The 15,035-nt window shown below is 47.0% G+C and overlaps 1 protein-coding gene across 1 annotated transcript in view; it reads left to right on the forward strand.

The window, feature by feature from the left end:
- LOC112317074 (phospholipase A and acyltransferase 3) overlaps window positions 1-13,989 on the forward strand; it is a 31,921-nt gene extending 17,932 nt beyond the window's left edge. The window contains exons 4-5 of the mRNA XM_024574061.3: window positions 363-631; window positions 10,383-13,989. Of these exons, the coding sequence (XP_024429829.2) occupies window positions 363-631; window positions 10,383-10,484 (371 nt within the window). The 3' untranslated portion in view covers window positions 10,485-13,989. The remainder of the gene's footprint in view (window positions 1-362; window positions 632-10,382) is intronic.
- The last annotated feature ends 1,046 nt before the right edge of the window (window positions 13,990-15,035 follow it).

The raw sequence follows: 15,035 nt of genomic DNA on the forward strand, positions 1-15,035 counted from the left end.
TGTAGCCAGGGTAAATTCCAGAAGGTTCACACCCTGTTCGCTCAGGGAGATGGGTGGACTCAGGGCCCACATCTGCGTAACCAAGAGGGCCACTGAGGCATCACAGAAGGCCAGTTTCTATAGGTTAAAAAAAATCGCGATGAATCACGAAATCTCACTACGCCTCATTTCAGATAGGGAAACCAGGGCCCAGAGACCACAAGCACCTTCTCCAAAGCCACACAGCACGTGTCTGACCCTCCCCTCTTTTCCCTTTCACGTCTGTGCATCCTCTTGTGAATGGTGCTGCCTGTGGGGGGCCCCACTCCGAGCCCCAGGGCCTGCCCAGGACCATCCCTCTCTTTCCTCTTTGTGGACTGCAGGTGAGATCGCCGGAGCTGGCGCGGCCAGCCTCATGTCCGCCCTGGCTGACAAGGCCATAGTGAAGAAGGAGCTGCTTTATGACGTGGCCGGGAGAGACAAGTACCACGTCAACAACAAACATGACGACAAGTTCTCACCGTTGCCTCCCAGCAAAATCGTCCAGCGGGCAGAGGAGCTGGTGGGGCAGGAGGTGCTCTACAAGCTGACCAGCGACAACTGCGAGCACTTTGTGAACGAGCTGCGCTATGGAGTCTCCCGCAGCGACCAGGTGCGTCCTCAGCCTGAGCCCCGTCCCCAGGAGCCAGACCAGACCGCTCCCCTCAGCTGCCAGGGGCTGGGCATCAGTGTGTGCTGGCTGGGGTGGGGACGGAGGCACGGAGGAGACAAAGTGGCAGAGACAGGCTCCCTGCCCTCGAGGGTGTGACGGCAGTTGGGTGGGGATGAGGGCGGGCAGCCCTGCCAGTTGGCTGTGCAGACCAGTGTGGTTCAGGGTGATGTCACAGCCATGGCGGTCACCGCCATTGCCAAGGCCTCTATGGCTGCCTGGCCCTGCGATGGCCCCTTCCCACAGCGCCAGAGGTGGGTTGTATTAACCCCACTTTGCAGATGGGGAAACTGAGGCGCACAGTGCTTCAGTAACTGTCGACGGCCAATCATGTTGTCAGACAAATCTGTGTGGAGTCTCCAGACCTGGCGCTTGGCTTTTCCTGGGAGTCTGCAGCTCTGCGGATAAGTAGCCGAGGGGTTTAGGAGCCCAGGTCTGCCTGACGCAGCTCTTCATTCTTACGAGAAGTGCTGTCCTCAGCCTGCTGCAGCCCCAGGGTCGGTCCAGGAGGCCCCAGGGGTGCAGTTTTGTTCATTTACTAAGTTTCATTTTCATCGTGACCCCTCTTTTTTGAATCTCTCTTTCCCTGAGTAATTAACTTCCTTCCTGTTCTCTCTCACTCCCTCCTCTCCTTTCCTGTCCCTACGGTACCATTTTGTGTGCGTGTGTGTGTGTGTGTACGAATAATTGGAAAAGTCCTTAGCTGCTCGTTAAAGCAAAAGAGTATATATTTTCTTTCAAAAATTTGCAGGCACTACTTTCCTGTCATCTGGTTAATGCTGTGATTCTCGGGGAGTCTGAAATGGTCCCGATTTTTGACCCTTTGCATATGATCTATTTTTTCTTTCCAGAAGCTTGTAGCATCTTCTCCATGTCTTCAGCATTCTGACATTTCACTATGCCACACCCGCGTGGATCTGTTTTCGTGAATCACGCCGGGCACCTGTGACCCCTTTCAATCTGGAACCCCCCCACTCCTCCAGCAATGGGGCGTTTTCTATCTTCTCTTCTCTCATTCTGGAACTCCAGCTGTTTGGATGCTGGGCCCCTACACTTCTCCTCTGGTTTTCTCATCTTCCCTGCCCTGTTTCCCATTTATTTACTTATTTTTGTTTAATTAGGAAACTAACATTTATTGATAGGTTTGAGTATAATAGCAGTTTTTTTTAAAAAGTAGCAGTGACAATATCAGCATAATAAAGAGAAACTTATAGTAAATAAATCTATTTTCATTACTGGTGATACTGCATCACAATTGAAGTCCTCCTTCCCAGGTGGCTTCTACTTCAGGTAAATTTCCTGTGCAGCAATAAACTTCAAGTGAAACCACCTGTAGACACTTTAAAGCAGTAAGATACTCTGTGGAATTCAGGGGGCGACTGCAGGAAGATTTGGTAGATTAATAAAATACCTCTCAGCCAACTCACTTTTGGTTGTTCTTCCTTGATTATTAATAGAGGAAAGAACAGAGTCATAGGTTTATATAAATAGTTATGTGTCCATACAAGATGGTTACATCGTTTAGCAAAATGCACAGTGTATTTTGCTGTGTATAATGTGCACCCACGTTTTTGGTGCAAACTTGCAGAGAAAAATCTTTCGTTTTAATTTTTAGTTCAATTTTTATTTATTTATATTTAGGTACTTGTATTTGGTATTATAAAGGAATTTTAGCATTTGTTTTTGAACATATTATGGTACAAGAAATTTTATGTGACAAATAATTACAAAACACAAGAACAGATACAAGGTATTTCAGGCACTACTCATGTATAATGCACATCCTTATTTTTCCCTCTGAAATTTGGGCAAAAAGGTGCTCATTATACATGGAAAGATATAGTGTGTCACTAGGCATGAATAATATTTAGAGCAATTAAATATAATTCCAACTGTGATACAGTGAAACAAGTAAGAAACCGTTTCTATCATTTACTCCTTATGTGTAAACAATGATTCAGCTCTTCTTGCAAAGTGAAACAATACAAATTGGACACGTCACATTTTTCTTCCTATGGCTTTAGCCCCATGCACGACCCGTCTCTCTGAAAGGGCAGAAACCGTGACAACGCAGCAGTGGAACAGCATAAACAGTTCGGTTGGACCCCCTCAGACAGTGGTCAGCAGCACCTGTGGCCTCTGCCCGCTAGGTGGCAGTAGCACCCCCAGCCCCAGGAATAAGAACCAAAATATCTGTAACTGTCAAATTTCCCCCAGAGCCCAACACTGTCCCGGGTTGAGAACTACTGGCCTCGGAGAGTAATGGTCAGAATCCACGGTGTGGACACATGAAATGTAGCCGCACACGTCTCCCGTGCCAGGAGAGATGGTGGGTTTGGCAGAAGTTGGAAACGTCTGGCGGTGATTTTCTCTGCAAATGCTGTCCGAGGGCCACCTCCCCTTGTCATTTAGCTCCCGAGGACATGTTCGTTGGCCTTTAATAATCTGATCAGTCTGTATGTTTATGTGGGCTGTGCTCTTTGAAGCAGCTTAGGTTTTCCTTCAACAGAATATTTATGACTATTTAGTTGGCCACTTAGAAAGGGAAGCAATGGGTTTAGACTGAATGCAGTCTGTGCTTTACATGCCTAAGAGTTTCTAAAAAATCGATTCCCTGACTTTCCACCTACCTGAAAATGCTCGGGCTTCAAACAAGGCATATTTACTAGGCTTGTGTAAATAAGCCTTCATACTGAATAGTACCTTTTATTGATGGATTGATTGATTGATTTTTATTTCTTAAATGTTAAATCATTTTTTATTTTTCAATTAGTGTTGACGTACAATATTATATTAGTTTCACGTGTGTCCCCCAGTGATTAGACATTAGATAACTTACTAAGTGAGCGTCCCCATAAATCTAGTTCCCACCTGACACCACACAGAATATTAGAATATCACTGACTGTGTCCCCTATGCTGCACTTCACATCCCCATGGCTACTCTGTAACAACCAGGTTTTCACATCCCCATGGCTATTCTGTAACAACCAGGCTGTACTTCTTAACCCCTCACCTTTTTCACCCATGTCTGCAACCCGCCCCCTGCCCATCTAGCAACTGCTGAAATATTCTCTGTATCTATGGGTCTGTTCCTGTTCTGCTTGTTTATTTTAAGATTCATTTGTCAGTAGATATGTGTTTATGGCCATTTTATTGTTCATACTTTTGATTTTCTTCTTCTTCTTCTTTGTGTTTTTAAAGAAGACCCTTTAACATTTCATGTAATACTGGTTTGCTGGTGATAAACTCCATTAGCTTATTCTAAATGAGAGCTTTGCCGGGGAGAGCGGTCTTGGTCGTACATCCTTGCTTTTCATCCCTTGGAGCATTTCTTGTCAATCCCTTCTGCCGTGCTGACTAGTACTTTTCAAAAAGGCAACCAGGAGTTACGCTCACAGTGAAATCTACTCTGTCATATAAAATATTAAGATGAATAAAAATGGAAGCCCTGGTGTGGCTCAGTGGATTGAGCACAGAGCTGTGAACCAGAGGGTCTCAGGTTTGATTCCCGGTCAGGGTACGTGCGGTGTTGTGGGGCCAGGTCCCCGGTTGGGGGTTTGTGGGGGACAAACCATTGATGTAGTGCTCACACGTTTCTCTCCCTCTCTTTCTCCCTCCCCCTCTCTCTAACAAATGAATAAAATCTTTAAAAAGTAGAAATTGAAGATGTGGCCAATGGTAACGCATATATTACATACATCAGGATAATTTTTATATTACTGCAAGTATTAAAGCCAAATTGCCATACAAATACTTTATACCCATTTTTATTCGGTAACCTCTCATAGTCGAAATTAAATTGCTTTTAGGATAATGCTCTTCTTTTACCCACTCAGAAGGTTACGGAATTTGAAGAAAGCACGTTAGAATTTCTTTTTCCCAGAAACAGTTTTGGGGCTGAACTCAGAGACGCTGTGTAGAATAAACAGCTAATTTTCTGTAGTCTGATCATATTTCAGCTTGTCCACGTTAAAAAAAGAAAAGAGAGAAATCTTAGCAATTCTAACGAGGGACAGTTTTCTCTTCCACGGCACTCCGATTTAAGGCCTGTGCCGCACACCACGGAGCCCAGGAGCACGACCAGAACTCCAGGGGATTCAGCGCGGTGGCTGGGCTGGACCTGCCAGCCTTGCCCACGAGAACCACCAACGGCGTCTGCAGAAGCACTGACCCTTGGGCATATCGTTTTCCCCGTAAAATTTGCACTGCCAGCACTAACGACATACCGCTTTCTTGTGCTTGGTTGCTCTCATCACCTCTGCACAAGCATGGCCGCAGACGGTGGGGCCGCTGTGGTTTTCCTTGACAAAGAGATTTTGTACGCAGCACAAACCATCTGCATTTCTCCTCACACTGTGAGGTTCTGTAAAGAACTAGGGCATATCGTGCCTTTTCCATTATCTGCAATTTGTGTCGCCCATCCTGCCACAGAGCCGAGCCAGGAAAGCATCGGGTACCAGTGGCTTCATGCTGGTTTCCTAGCAAGTTAACCCAGCGAGCCATGGCTGCCACGAAGACATGCCTAATTATCTTTTTGAGGGAAGGTTTAAAAACCGAAGAGCGGTCACACCTCAGACCAGTAGCTTCATCCCATCTTGTCATTGTGTGTTCTGGCTGCTAAGAACACCAGTGGTGGGTGGCTTGTGACATCAGTTACACCGACGTCGCACATAGCTACGCTGAACACATTTTTCAAAGACCTCCCAGTTCTTCTCTACCTTGGTCACTAGGGGTTGCGGCAGCCACAGCATGAACAATCTAGGCAAGCCCCACGGGTACAGTAGCAAGGGCAATGTGGACCACGTCATGTAAGGATGTGGCGTTTGGGTATCAGGTCCAAGTTTTCATCCTTCTTATTCCTGGGATTTTTGGTACCCTGTCTTCATTGGGCTCCTTGGCATACAATGAGGAAGAACCTTTTTCTTTGCTTTTCTTGATTCTGCTTAAACGCCCGGCTTGGCCCTGGGGCGAGGTTTCTTGAGTGGTGTTCATGATGCTAGTTCACGCCCTCGGTGGGGACAAGCACGGCTTTGCTGACTTCGGCTGTGTGCCTTCACTGGGAACTCTTGCTATGAGCTGAGGAGAGAGTTTGCTCCCCCTTTGCACTGTCACAGGAGCTGGTGGCCCCAGAGTGGGGCCCTGGATAATGCTGGGAACGGGAAGAGGCCCAGCTTTCTTGCTGCTGCTTGCTGATCTGCATCATTACCACTCAGTTTTGTTATCTTCGGTGTTGCTGCTGCTGCGCCTGATGGAACACGAAGCGCTGGAACCATGGCTGTGAGGACATCATGGCTGAGATAAGACACTGGGAAGGAAGCTGGGGAAAGGGCCATTGGAAACTGGCCTTCCAGCTGGACAGCAATTAGGGCAACAGACCTCTGTAATGGGAATGGTTGCTAAGCTTCAGAGTGCATCCCCAACCCTCACCAACAGAGGCTCTGTATCTGCACAGAATCTGAAGCTCTCGATGCCCTTGGGGGTCAAGTCCATGGCCACCACATTTCAGTTCAGCGGCAGACTGTCAGGTCCTTGAGCTGTACGCGAATAGTTGTGTGCATCCAATGCACTTGAATAGTGAGGTGAAAGAAGAGGTGGCTATACCGAATCCCACTCCTTAAAGCTACTGAAAGTAGACAGGTCCCCGAAACCTGAAACAACAACAGTAGTGCTCAGTGTACTCTTAGGCACTTGAGACAAACCGGAGTGAAGATGGAAGGTCAAAGGTAGAGGGGATGTTTCACATGGAGCAAAGGATGGGTCTGGCCTGCGCATGTGTCCTTTCAACGCAGTGACCCTTCACTAGACGTAGCCAAAATCTCAGAATCAGTGGCCTCTGTCATCTCTGTGGCAGCATCGTCGTTGTCTGTGAAACATGAGGAACATTTTCTGGTGGCTGTTTTCCGGGATGCTTAATTGTCTGTCTTCCTAAAACCTCCTGTAGTCCTTGCCTCAACTACGCCACCGTGTCATTGCCATCTCGCCCTTCCTGGTGCTGCCGTTCGGAGCTGGTAGGAACAGTAGGGTTTGGTATCAGCTGACTGTACACGCCTCTATTACTTTCGCTTTGGTTCTTTTTTTCTGGAAAAGTTTTTAAAATTTAACTTTTAGCTTTTTCCAGGTAACACGCACGATGTGAAAAGACAACCAGCCCCTCAAAGACATAACAGAACACGGGGTTCCCTGCCTCACCCCTCCCTGCTGCTCTCAGTCCCCATTCCACAAGGCAGCCACTTCTCTCCTTTTTAGTTATCAGTCTTGACATTTACCTATTTCTGAATTTCTAAGCAAGGTGCGTATACTACTATCTTTTCATTCAAAACGTTCGGATATGCTCTTTTGACTTCTTTTTATGGCAAGTGAAGATTAAGCTGTTTGGTCGCTGCACCCCTCCTCTCTGCCCCATTCCCTCAGCAGAATTTCACACTGCGCATTCTCATTCGATCACTGCTCGGTGTTGGTTCTGTGCCTCTGCGGATTTTACTCCCAGATGAGTGTGGTGGTGTATTATGATAGTTCCCTTCCTTTCTTTGTGGGGGAAGTTGCTTTTTTTTTTTTCCTGGAAGATAATTATTACCTCTTTTCATTGCTTAGTTTTCCCTGTACCTAATGCCAGTTCTTCTGCCACCATCCAATTAGATCTCAGCAGTTTTCCACAAGGGAAAGCAGGCCAAGTGGCCTACCAGCTCTGTGTCTTCCTTGGACACATCCCCCGGGAGATGGCCGCTGGGCTGTCTGTGCGGGTCACACGCTGGCTGAATGCCTGCTTCGCCCTGGACTTCCCCTTCCTGTCAGCCTTGGGTTTCCTTTGCTTTTTTCTTGCACTGGAGTCCCTGGTTCCACGATCTCTTAGTTCTTTATTTCTTTGCTCTTTCTCTTATTTAGGCAGACCATATCCCCCAGAATTGGCTTTAAGTTAGAAAGACAGTACCTGGGAGAATGGTGACAATGGGCAACTCAACAAGCCAGGCGCGTGAGTCACACCACACCAGGCTAATCCGGATTGCTTACTGCGTGAGTTTCCTACGGCTGCCGTAACAAATTACCGCACATTTAGTGGTTTAAAACGACACACATTTATTGCCGTCTAGTTCTGGAGGTCGGAAGTCTGAAGGCGGTTTCACTGAACTAAAATTGCGTGCCAGTGGGGCTGTGTGCTTTCCTGGAGGATCAGGGGGAGACTCTGTTTGCTTGCCTTTTCCAGCTTCCGGAGGCTGCTGCCGTCCTTGGCTTGTGGCCCCTTCCATCTTCAAAGCCAGTGATGGCGGGTTGAGGTTTTTTGGTTATTTTTTTTACACTGAATCACTAGGACACTGACTCTTCTGCCTCCTTCTCTCTTTTATCCTTTAAAGAACTTTGTGATTACATTGGTCCCACCTGGATAATCCAGGATAATCTCCCTATTTTAAGATAAATTGATTAGCAACCTTGATTCATCTGCAACCTTAATTCCTCCTCATCCTGTAGCATGATATACTTACAGGTTCCTGGAATTAGGACGTGGACAGCTTTAGGGGGCCATTATTCCCCCTTACTAGCTGCTCTCTACACCTGGTGCAAAGGTGTTGTCCTGGGGTCTCCCGTCACTGTCATCGTAGAGAAACTTCCTTCTGTTCTCTCCTGTGCTGAAGTGCCCATCTTCTGTACCTCCTGTCCTCTTTTCAAATGTACTCCCTTGTTTTGGTGGAATCTCCTTCAGCAACTTCTTGCAAAAGGATCATTTTACACTCCCACTTGATTTGATAGTTTGTTTGCCTGGGTATAGAATTCTCGGTTAGAAAGTTTTACTTTAGAATTTTTGGAGGCATTGTTCCATTGTCTTCTTGCTCCCAAGCCTGACGCTTGACCCTTTCTCTGACCCCGTTTTTCTCCCCTGCTCCAGCAGTTGTAACATCTTTTCTGTACCCAGTATTCTAAATGACACAGGCATGCACCCTGGCGTAGGTCTGCTCTCATCCATGGAGACGGACCTTGGAGCACCATTTCAATCTAAAGACATCCATCCTTTGGCCCTAATAAATCTTCATGACTTATTTCATTTGATTTCCCTCCTCTGTGTTTCCTCTATTATCTCTTTCTGAAATGACCATTATTCAGACACTGGGCTGCCTGGATTGTTCCTATTTTCTTACCTTTGGCTTCTCTTTTCCATACTCTATCTTTTTGCTCTTTAGTCTGAGAGATGTCCTCAATTTTATCTTTAACATTTTTTATTGAGTTTGTCATTTCGGTTGTGCTTTTATTTCTTAAGGACTGTTTTCACTGTCTTAATATTTAATTTTTTATAACACTATATTTTTCTTTATAAGCTATAATGTTCTTATTCTTTAATGGCAGTTTTGCAGAAGATGCTTTTTTTTCCCTGCACATGGTTTCTCTTTCTCCAAATTGCTTTCGTTCTGTTTGTTTTGCTCTCCTCTACGTTAGAGGTCTCCCTCAGATGCCGGGTGTGTTGGCTGTGCGCGCCTGACCAGGCGTTGGGGGTTTGCTGTGGATCGGAGCTCTGAGGGAGCTGGAGGGGCAGCAGCTTGTTGACGCCGAGTTTCCCTTTCGGGTGGTCTGGGTGGGCTGTTTGGGAATCCTCGGTATTCACATCTTTTGTTTCCACTTGGGCTGGTGGGATTCTGTGGAAAAGTTTGCCCGACTCTTGTGAAGAGAGCAAAGTTCTGGGAGCAGAGAGGTTAGGAGGGCCAAGAGCCACACTCTGAGCGTGCTGGTGGTCTCTCAGTCTCTAGTTTTTGGCATGATGCCCCCACCCTTACATGTGCTTCTAGGTTTCCAGACTCAGGTCTTCTGTTTTACCTGCTCCAGAGAGTGAACTTCAGACTTCTGTTGTGGTTTAGGGAGAACACCAGGGACCTGGCCGAGGTCTCCCTCTCTCTCTCTGCCATTTCTCAGGTGCTCGGGGTTGCTCATCAGTGATCTTTTTCAAGGACTCTGTTGTATGAGTGCAGGGTGGGGCAAGGGCAGATTATAGTTATTTGTATAGAAAAATAATACACTAACTAGTTGGTGTCTCTGTATCCTAGTGGAATCATGCCTCAAATAATGGCTCACTTTGCCTTTAACTGGTTCCAGGAAGGAGTGAAATTCAACACGTGTCCAATTTTTACCTTGAGCCTTCCTCTTACTTCGCAACTTTTTTTTCCTAGGGCAAGCAATGCAAGTTATATAGACTAATCTTTTAAAGTATAGCCTCACTACTATTTATAGTTGAGTCCTTATTTAAGAACATCTACAGAGAACCTCTGTGCCCGGCTGGGTGCTGGGGATACAGAGATAAACAACGCTCTCACAAGGTCATAGTTTATCGAGTACTCAATAGCAATTCCTCCGTGACTTCATACTAGCTTCATGGGCTCCTCATTGGCCACCAGGATCTCAACCCTGCTGGCTTCATCTCCCTGTGCTTTCCACAGTGACCCTCTGGGGATTTATGTGCTTTAAATGTCCACGGGGTGAATCGAGTTTCCCTCTTCAAGCCCAGACACATTGCTGGCCAGCTGGCTCCATCCATCAATTCTTTCCCCATCCAGCCCTCTTCTCCCCATTTCCTTGCCAATGTTTGTTGACTTGTGAGTTTGTTAAGGAGACCAAGGGGCATGGGAGGCTCGCTGAGCTGAGTGTCCTAGTTGAACGTACAGCCTGTCCTCGGTTCCCGACACGGAGTCTGACCACCGTCCTCTCTCTTGCAGGTCCGAGATGCTGTCATGGCGGCCGGCATTGCAGGAGTGGGCATGGCAGCCTTGGGCCTCATTGGAGTCATGTTATCAAGAAACAAGCAACAGAAGCAATGAGTCGAAGGGACTGTCCTGCCAGCAATGACTCTACATGTTAAGGGTCTTGTTGGCTAGAGGTTCTGAGGTTTGGCTTATGGATTTCACTGTTTTTATAATAGGGCTTATTTTCTCAGAATTAAATAAAGCCCAATAAAGGAGGTTTTTATTGGGGAAAATGTAGCAAGAAGTGCTTGGTGTGAAGTCCGTTGAGGGCACAGCCAGGCTCTGTCCCTGGTGATGCCGGTTTGTGCCCTGGCCCTTTGGTGCCTTTCTCTCTCTTTCTTTTTGCGGACTGCGTTCTTTACCTTGCAGGAAACAGAGTCCAACTCCTGTTGTCTCAAGTAATGGGCATTTCCGGTTGGGAGGCTATACATGGGCCGCAGGGCAGATAGACCTGCCTGATATACAAGGACAGGAACCATGGGCCAGCCAGGACCTTGGCCCGGAGCTGGACCCAGGGCGGCTTCTAGGTTCAGCAGCTGGAGTCGGCAGATGTCCACTGGAGTTAAAGACAAACCGAAACCAAACCTTTGCCGTAAGGAAATTCACTATGTGCTCTTGCCAGTCTTAAAACCGGCCTTATTACCATTCTGCTCTTCACATCTTTCCTCGGCCTTGTTGCTTCCACACTCACCACCCCCGGGCCCCGGGACTATTGCTTCCTCACCACTGGGGTTTGCGACCACTCCCACATCTCTGATGCTACATTCCCTCCTGTGTCCCCTTCTTCCTGCACCAGCTCAACTCCATCCCTCCCACTGCCTAAGGGTGCTCCCAGTTCAAGTTCCCGAGAGAGAATCTGATTGGCTCAGCTCACCACATCCTAGCTCAGCCTCCTGATTGGCTGCCATTGGGTCAGATGACCCCACCAGGCCAGTTAGCTCTGCCCTGATGGGGCCAGGTCACATGGTGCAAGGTTGCCTCACCGCTTCTGAGGTGGGAGTGTGGCAGACCACATGTCCAGGCCTGACTTCCCTGCTGCCCAGCCCTCCAGGGCAGGGCTCCAGGGAAGGAATGACCTCTCGTGGCTAGTTCCTTGAGGTCTTCTACTGCTTTCTGGGCTTGGCAGATGTTCAAAGCAGCCATTTCTCAGAAAGAGGTTTTCATGGGTTCCCCAGAAACCCTCTGCAGGGACTGCAAATGAGTCCTTCGTCAGCCCTGGTGGTCAGGGGGTCATCTGTCTGTTGGAATCCCTGACAGGACTGTCAAGAAAAAGAAAACTGAATCTCTGTAAATTTAAGAGAATTTTTATTTAGGACTTACTGAGGGCTAGCCTTGACACAGCGCTTGGCCTGGGGGAAGTGAGAGGGACTTCTGTGGACAGAAGAGTAAGCGAAGATACACTTGGTGCTGGAAGTCACAACTAGGGCTCATGTGCTTCGGTGGCTGTCCTATCGTAACATCAGATTGGAAGGATGCACAGAAGAGATAAGGTTGAATTGCCGCCGAACCTCCTGGCGTGGAAACGATCACATCGCTTTGAGACTGTTGGGATGAACCTTTGGTCGGGTTATAGGAAGAATGGAGACTCTTTCTGGTAATCATCGTCCTTTAGTGTTGAACGTAGTCTACGTGTGACTAGCCCCACGGTGGCCGAAGTACAGAGTGGTAGTGAGTAAGGCTCGTTGTTCTTTCTCGGCGGCTGATTTCGTCAGAAGGGTTTAGGCCCCTCAGGACTTACAAGTGGCCCCGTGCCAGCTCCCTGCTGCCAGGCCCACATCTGGTCCGGGTAAACACGCGTGCAAACCCATGACCCCGTGGCGACATAAAAATAGTTCTCTCCCAGCGCAGTGTCCTTTCTTGTCTGAGCTCTATTTCTCAAGCTCCCCAAACCCAAGGGACACAGGCCAAACTCAGAGGGTGGGTCTCTTGAAGCCCCTCTCTCACTTGGCCCGAAGGCGCTGGGGACGCCCGGAGTGAAACCTCCAAATGAATTACAGAGAAAAAAGGAATGAGGAAAAATAAACTCTGAACAAACCAAAGAAACGTTCAGACTCTAATAAGGAATAAAAAACCATTGATTTGAGCAAAGGAGGGATTGTAATCTGGGACACGGATTCCAGCGACAACTTAAATTGTGCACCAAAGGGAGCAGAGAAAGGCAGAGTTCTTTGCGAAGGGCAGAACCATCAAAGCAGTTCTCATTAAGGTCCTCCGTGAGAATAAAGGATGTGGCCGGGTCCGTGGGGTTGGTTAGGCATTGTGTAAGGAGGGATGCTGGTTGTGGAAATGGATTGGTTCTTTTCTGGGTGAAGAACGCAGACGGCCCGGTCACCGTGATGAGGAAGTGAAGTCCGTGTGTGTCTACCCAGCAGTCATGGACCCAGCTAGTTTGTGGTTTGGCCTTGAGCTGAACTTAGAGACAAGTCAGCAACTTCCCTGTTGTTCCAAGAGCTGAGACCTGAGCCCCATTTCCTCACGGGCCTCTCAACTCCCTCCGTAGGGACTCTCTCAGCAAGGCTGATTCCATTTTACTTTCCCCATTCTCAAAACACAAGAAAGCAAGACGAAAACCCCCCAGTTCAATTAAAATATAAACTAACAAATTACATACAAAAAGTGGAATGTGTAGAAATAACCAAAGAAGATGGAAGAACTAAGTCCAAATATATTGCTAATCACCATGAATATAAATGAGCTACACTTCCAGTGAAAGACGTCGCACGGGATACACTTAAAATCGAAAGACACGAAGATCGAAATGAAAAGATGGGCATTTACTATCGCTGGTGTGGTGGCTTAAAAAGTCAGTGTTCTCCAGGAGAAAAAGGAGGGTGTGTGAAAACTGTCATAGATGGAAAGACACGCTGGAGACGGGACGGCTAAATGTAAAAAAAAACAACATAAAAGCGATTTGGGATAATTGGGGAGATTTGAATACAGACTGGGTGTAGATGAAAAAGCGGCCTTTTTCATGTGAAACCTGACAAGCTCAGGGGAGGACTGCGTGACAGTCTTACAAACTCAGAGACCTCAAGTAACCACGTGGGATGGTCTGGAATTAAAAGCTTCTGACTAAAAGCAGATGGTGGCGGGAAGTCCTGTCCCAGGCCTGCATTTTCCCCTAACAAAGGTCAGTCTTTGCCTGAAGTGTGTCTGTCTGTTGCCTTTTTTTGCAAGTATGATAAATGGACCTGATAACATAGCTTTGGAGCTTTGGAATATCACCAAGCACAGGCCTGCACCAGGGGGAGACCACGAATCCCCTCGCTGTTACTCTTACCCTGTAAACTGTTGGCCGTTAACTATCCTGTACTCACCCACCTGTGCGAGCAAAGTACCTGTCTGTCTGTTTTACTTTTTAATCCAATCCCTGAGATACTCCCCCCCACACACTTTGCTTTCTCCCGCCTCCTGATCCATCACCAGTGTATTTCATGTAACCTTCTGACGGCTTCCCCTTTGGTTCCGATGTATAAAATAAGTGGTAAACGGCCATTTTCTGGAGCATTTTCTCAATCCTCTGAGATTTTGCTTCCCAGCAATTGTCATCAGTTTGGCTCAAATAAACTCATAAAAACTCTTACAGGTTTGGACAGTTTTTATGTTCACAGGTCATTAAATAATATTAAGGAATTATTCATTTTATTAAGTGGGATAATGGAATTAGGCTTACGTAAACACATGGCCTAATTAAAAAAAGAGATGCAGATAAAGCAAATGTGACAAAACCATAAGGTTTTAATCTAGTTGGGGGTAAACAGGTGGTCATTGTACTAGCCTTTCTAGCACTTTCTGTGTGTTAAGAATTTACATAGTAAGTAATAGGACAAAAGCCCCTTTCTCGGGCCCTCTTTCCCAGAGCGGGGCTGGGCCCCGTGACCGGCCTGAGTTGTTTCATGAGCCTTTACCCTCGGGACCAGAAAATTACTGGGAGCTCCCTGAAGGCACAGAGGCTCTGGGGACTTGCGAAACAGGACATCCCAGACCACAATGCAGGACCCTGCTCCCAAGATGACATCAAGGCAAGCTGCAGCCCAGCTGAAACACCCCGCTGTACAAGCACCCCATCACCTGATGGGAACGCACAGCCCCGTGGTGCCGGTGCATCTCTCCGCACCCAGCCCTGTCCCTCCCTCGGGAAAGTAAAACAAAACCTTTAGCCTCTGCACTGTCTTCTCTTTGTGAATTCACCGGCCACCCTAATAAGTAAGCATCTTTAAAATTATCTGAATTTTGAACTTGAACGTTTAAATAAAATAAGGCTTTTGAATCTTGTTCAATAAATTATATAACAACTTAAAAATGAAAAGAATGAACAGATATACTAAGCACATGCTAACTAAAAACTGGTATATGAGATAAAAGCAGGTATAACTATAATGATATCAGAAAATACAGGCTTTAAGGTAAAAATGATTACGAGACAGAAGATGAAGAATGTGGCATAGGAAGAAATATATTTGGACTTCGCCCTCGGTCCCTGGCCAGAGCTCCTAAAACCCTAATTTCCTGGGCGATAGGAGTATCTTTTGTTATTCATAACAAACCCCTTTTGAGTTTGTGCTAAAGAGCTGACCTAGGATAGAGACCCTAGATGGCCTCAGATGAGACCAAGAGGTCGGAGAG

Source organism: Desmodus rotundus, chromosome 5 (genome assembly GCF_022682495.2).
Source record: "Desmodus rotundus isolate HL8 chromosome 5, HLdesRot8A.1, whole genome shotgun sequence".
NCBI lineage: Eukaryota > Metazoa > Chordata > Mammalia > Chiroptera > Phyllostomidae > Desmodus > Desmodus rotundus.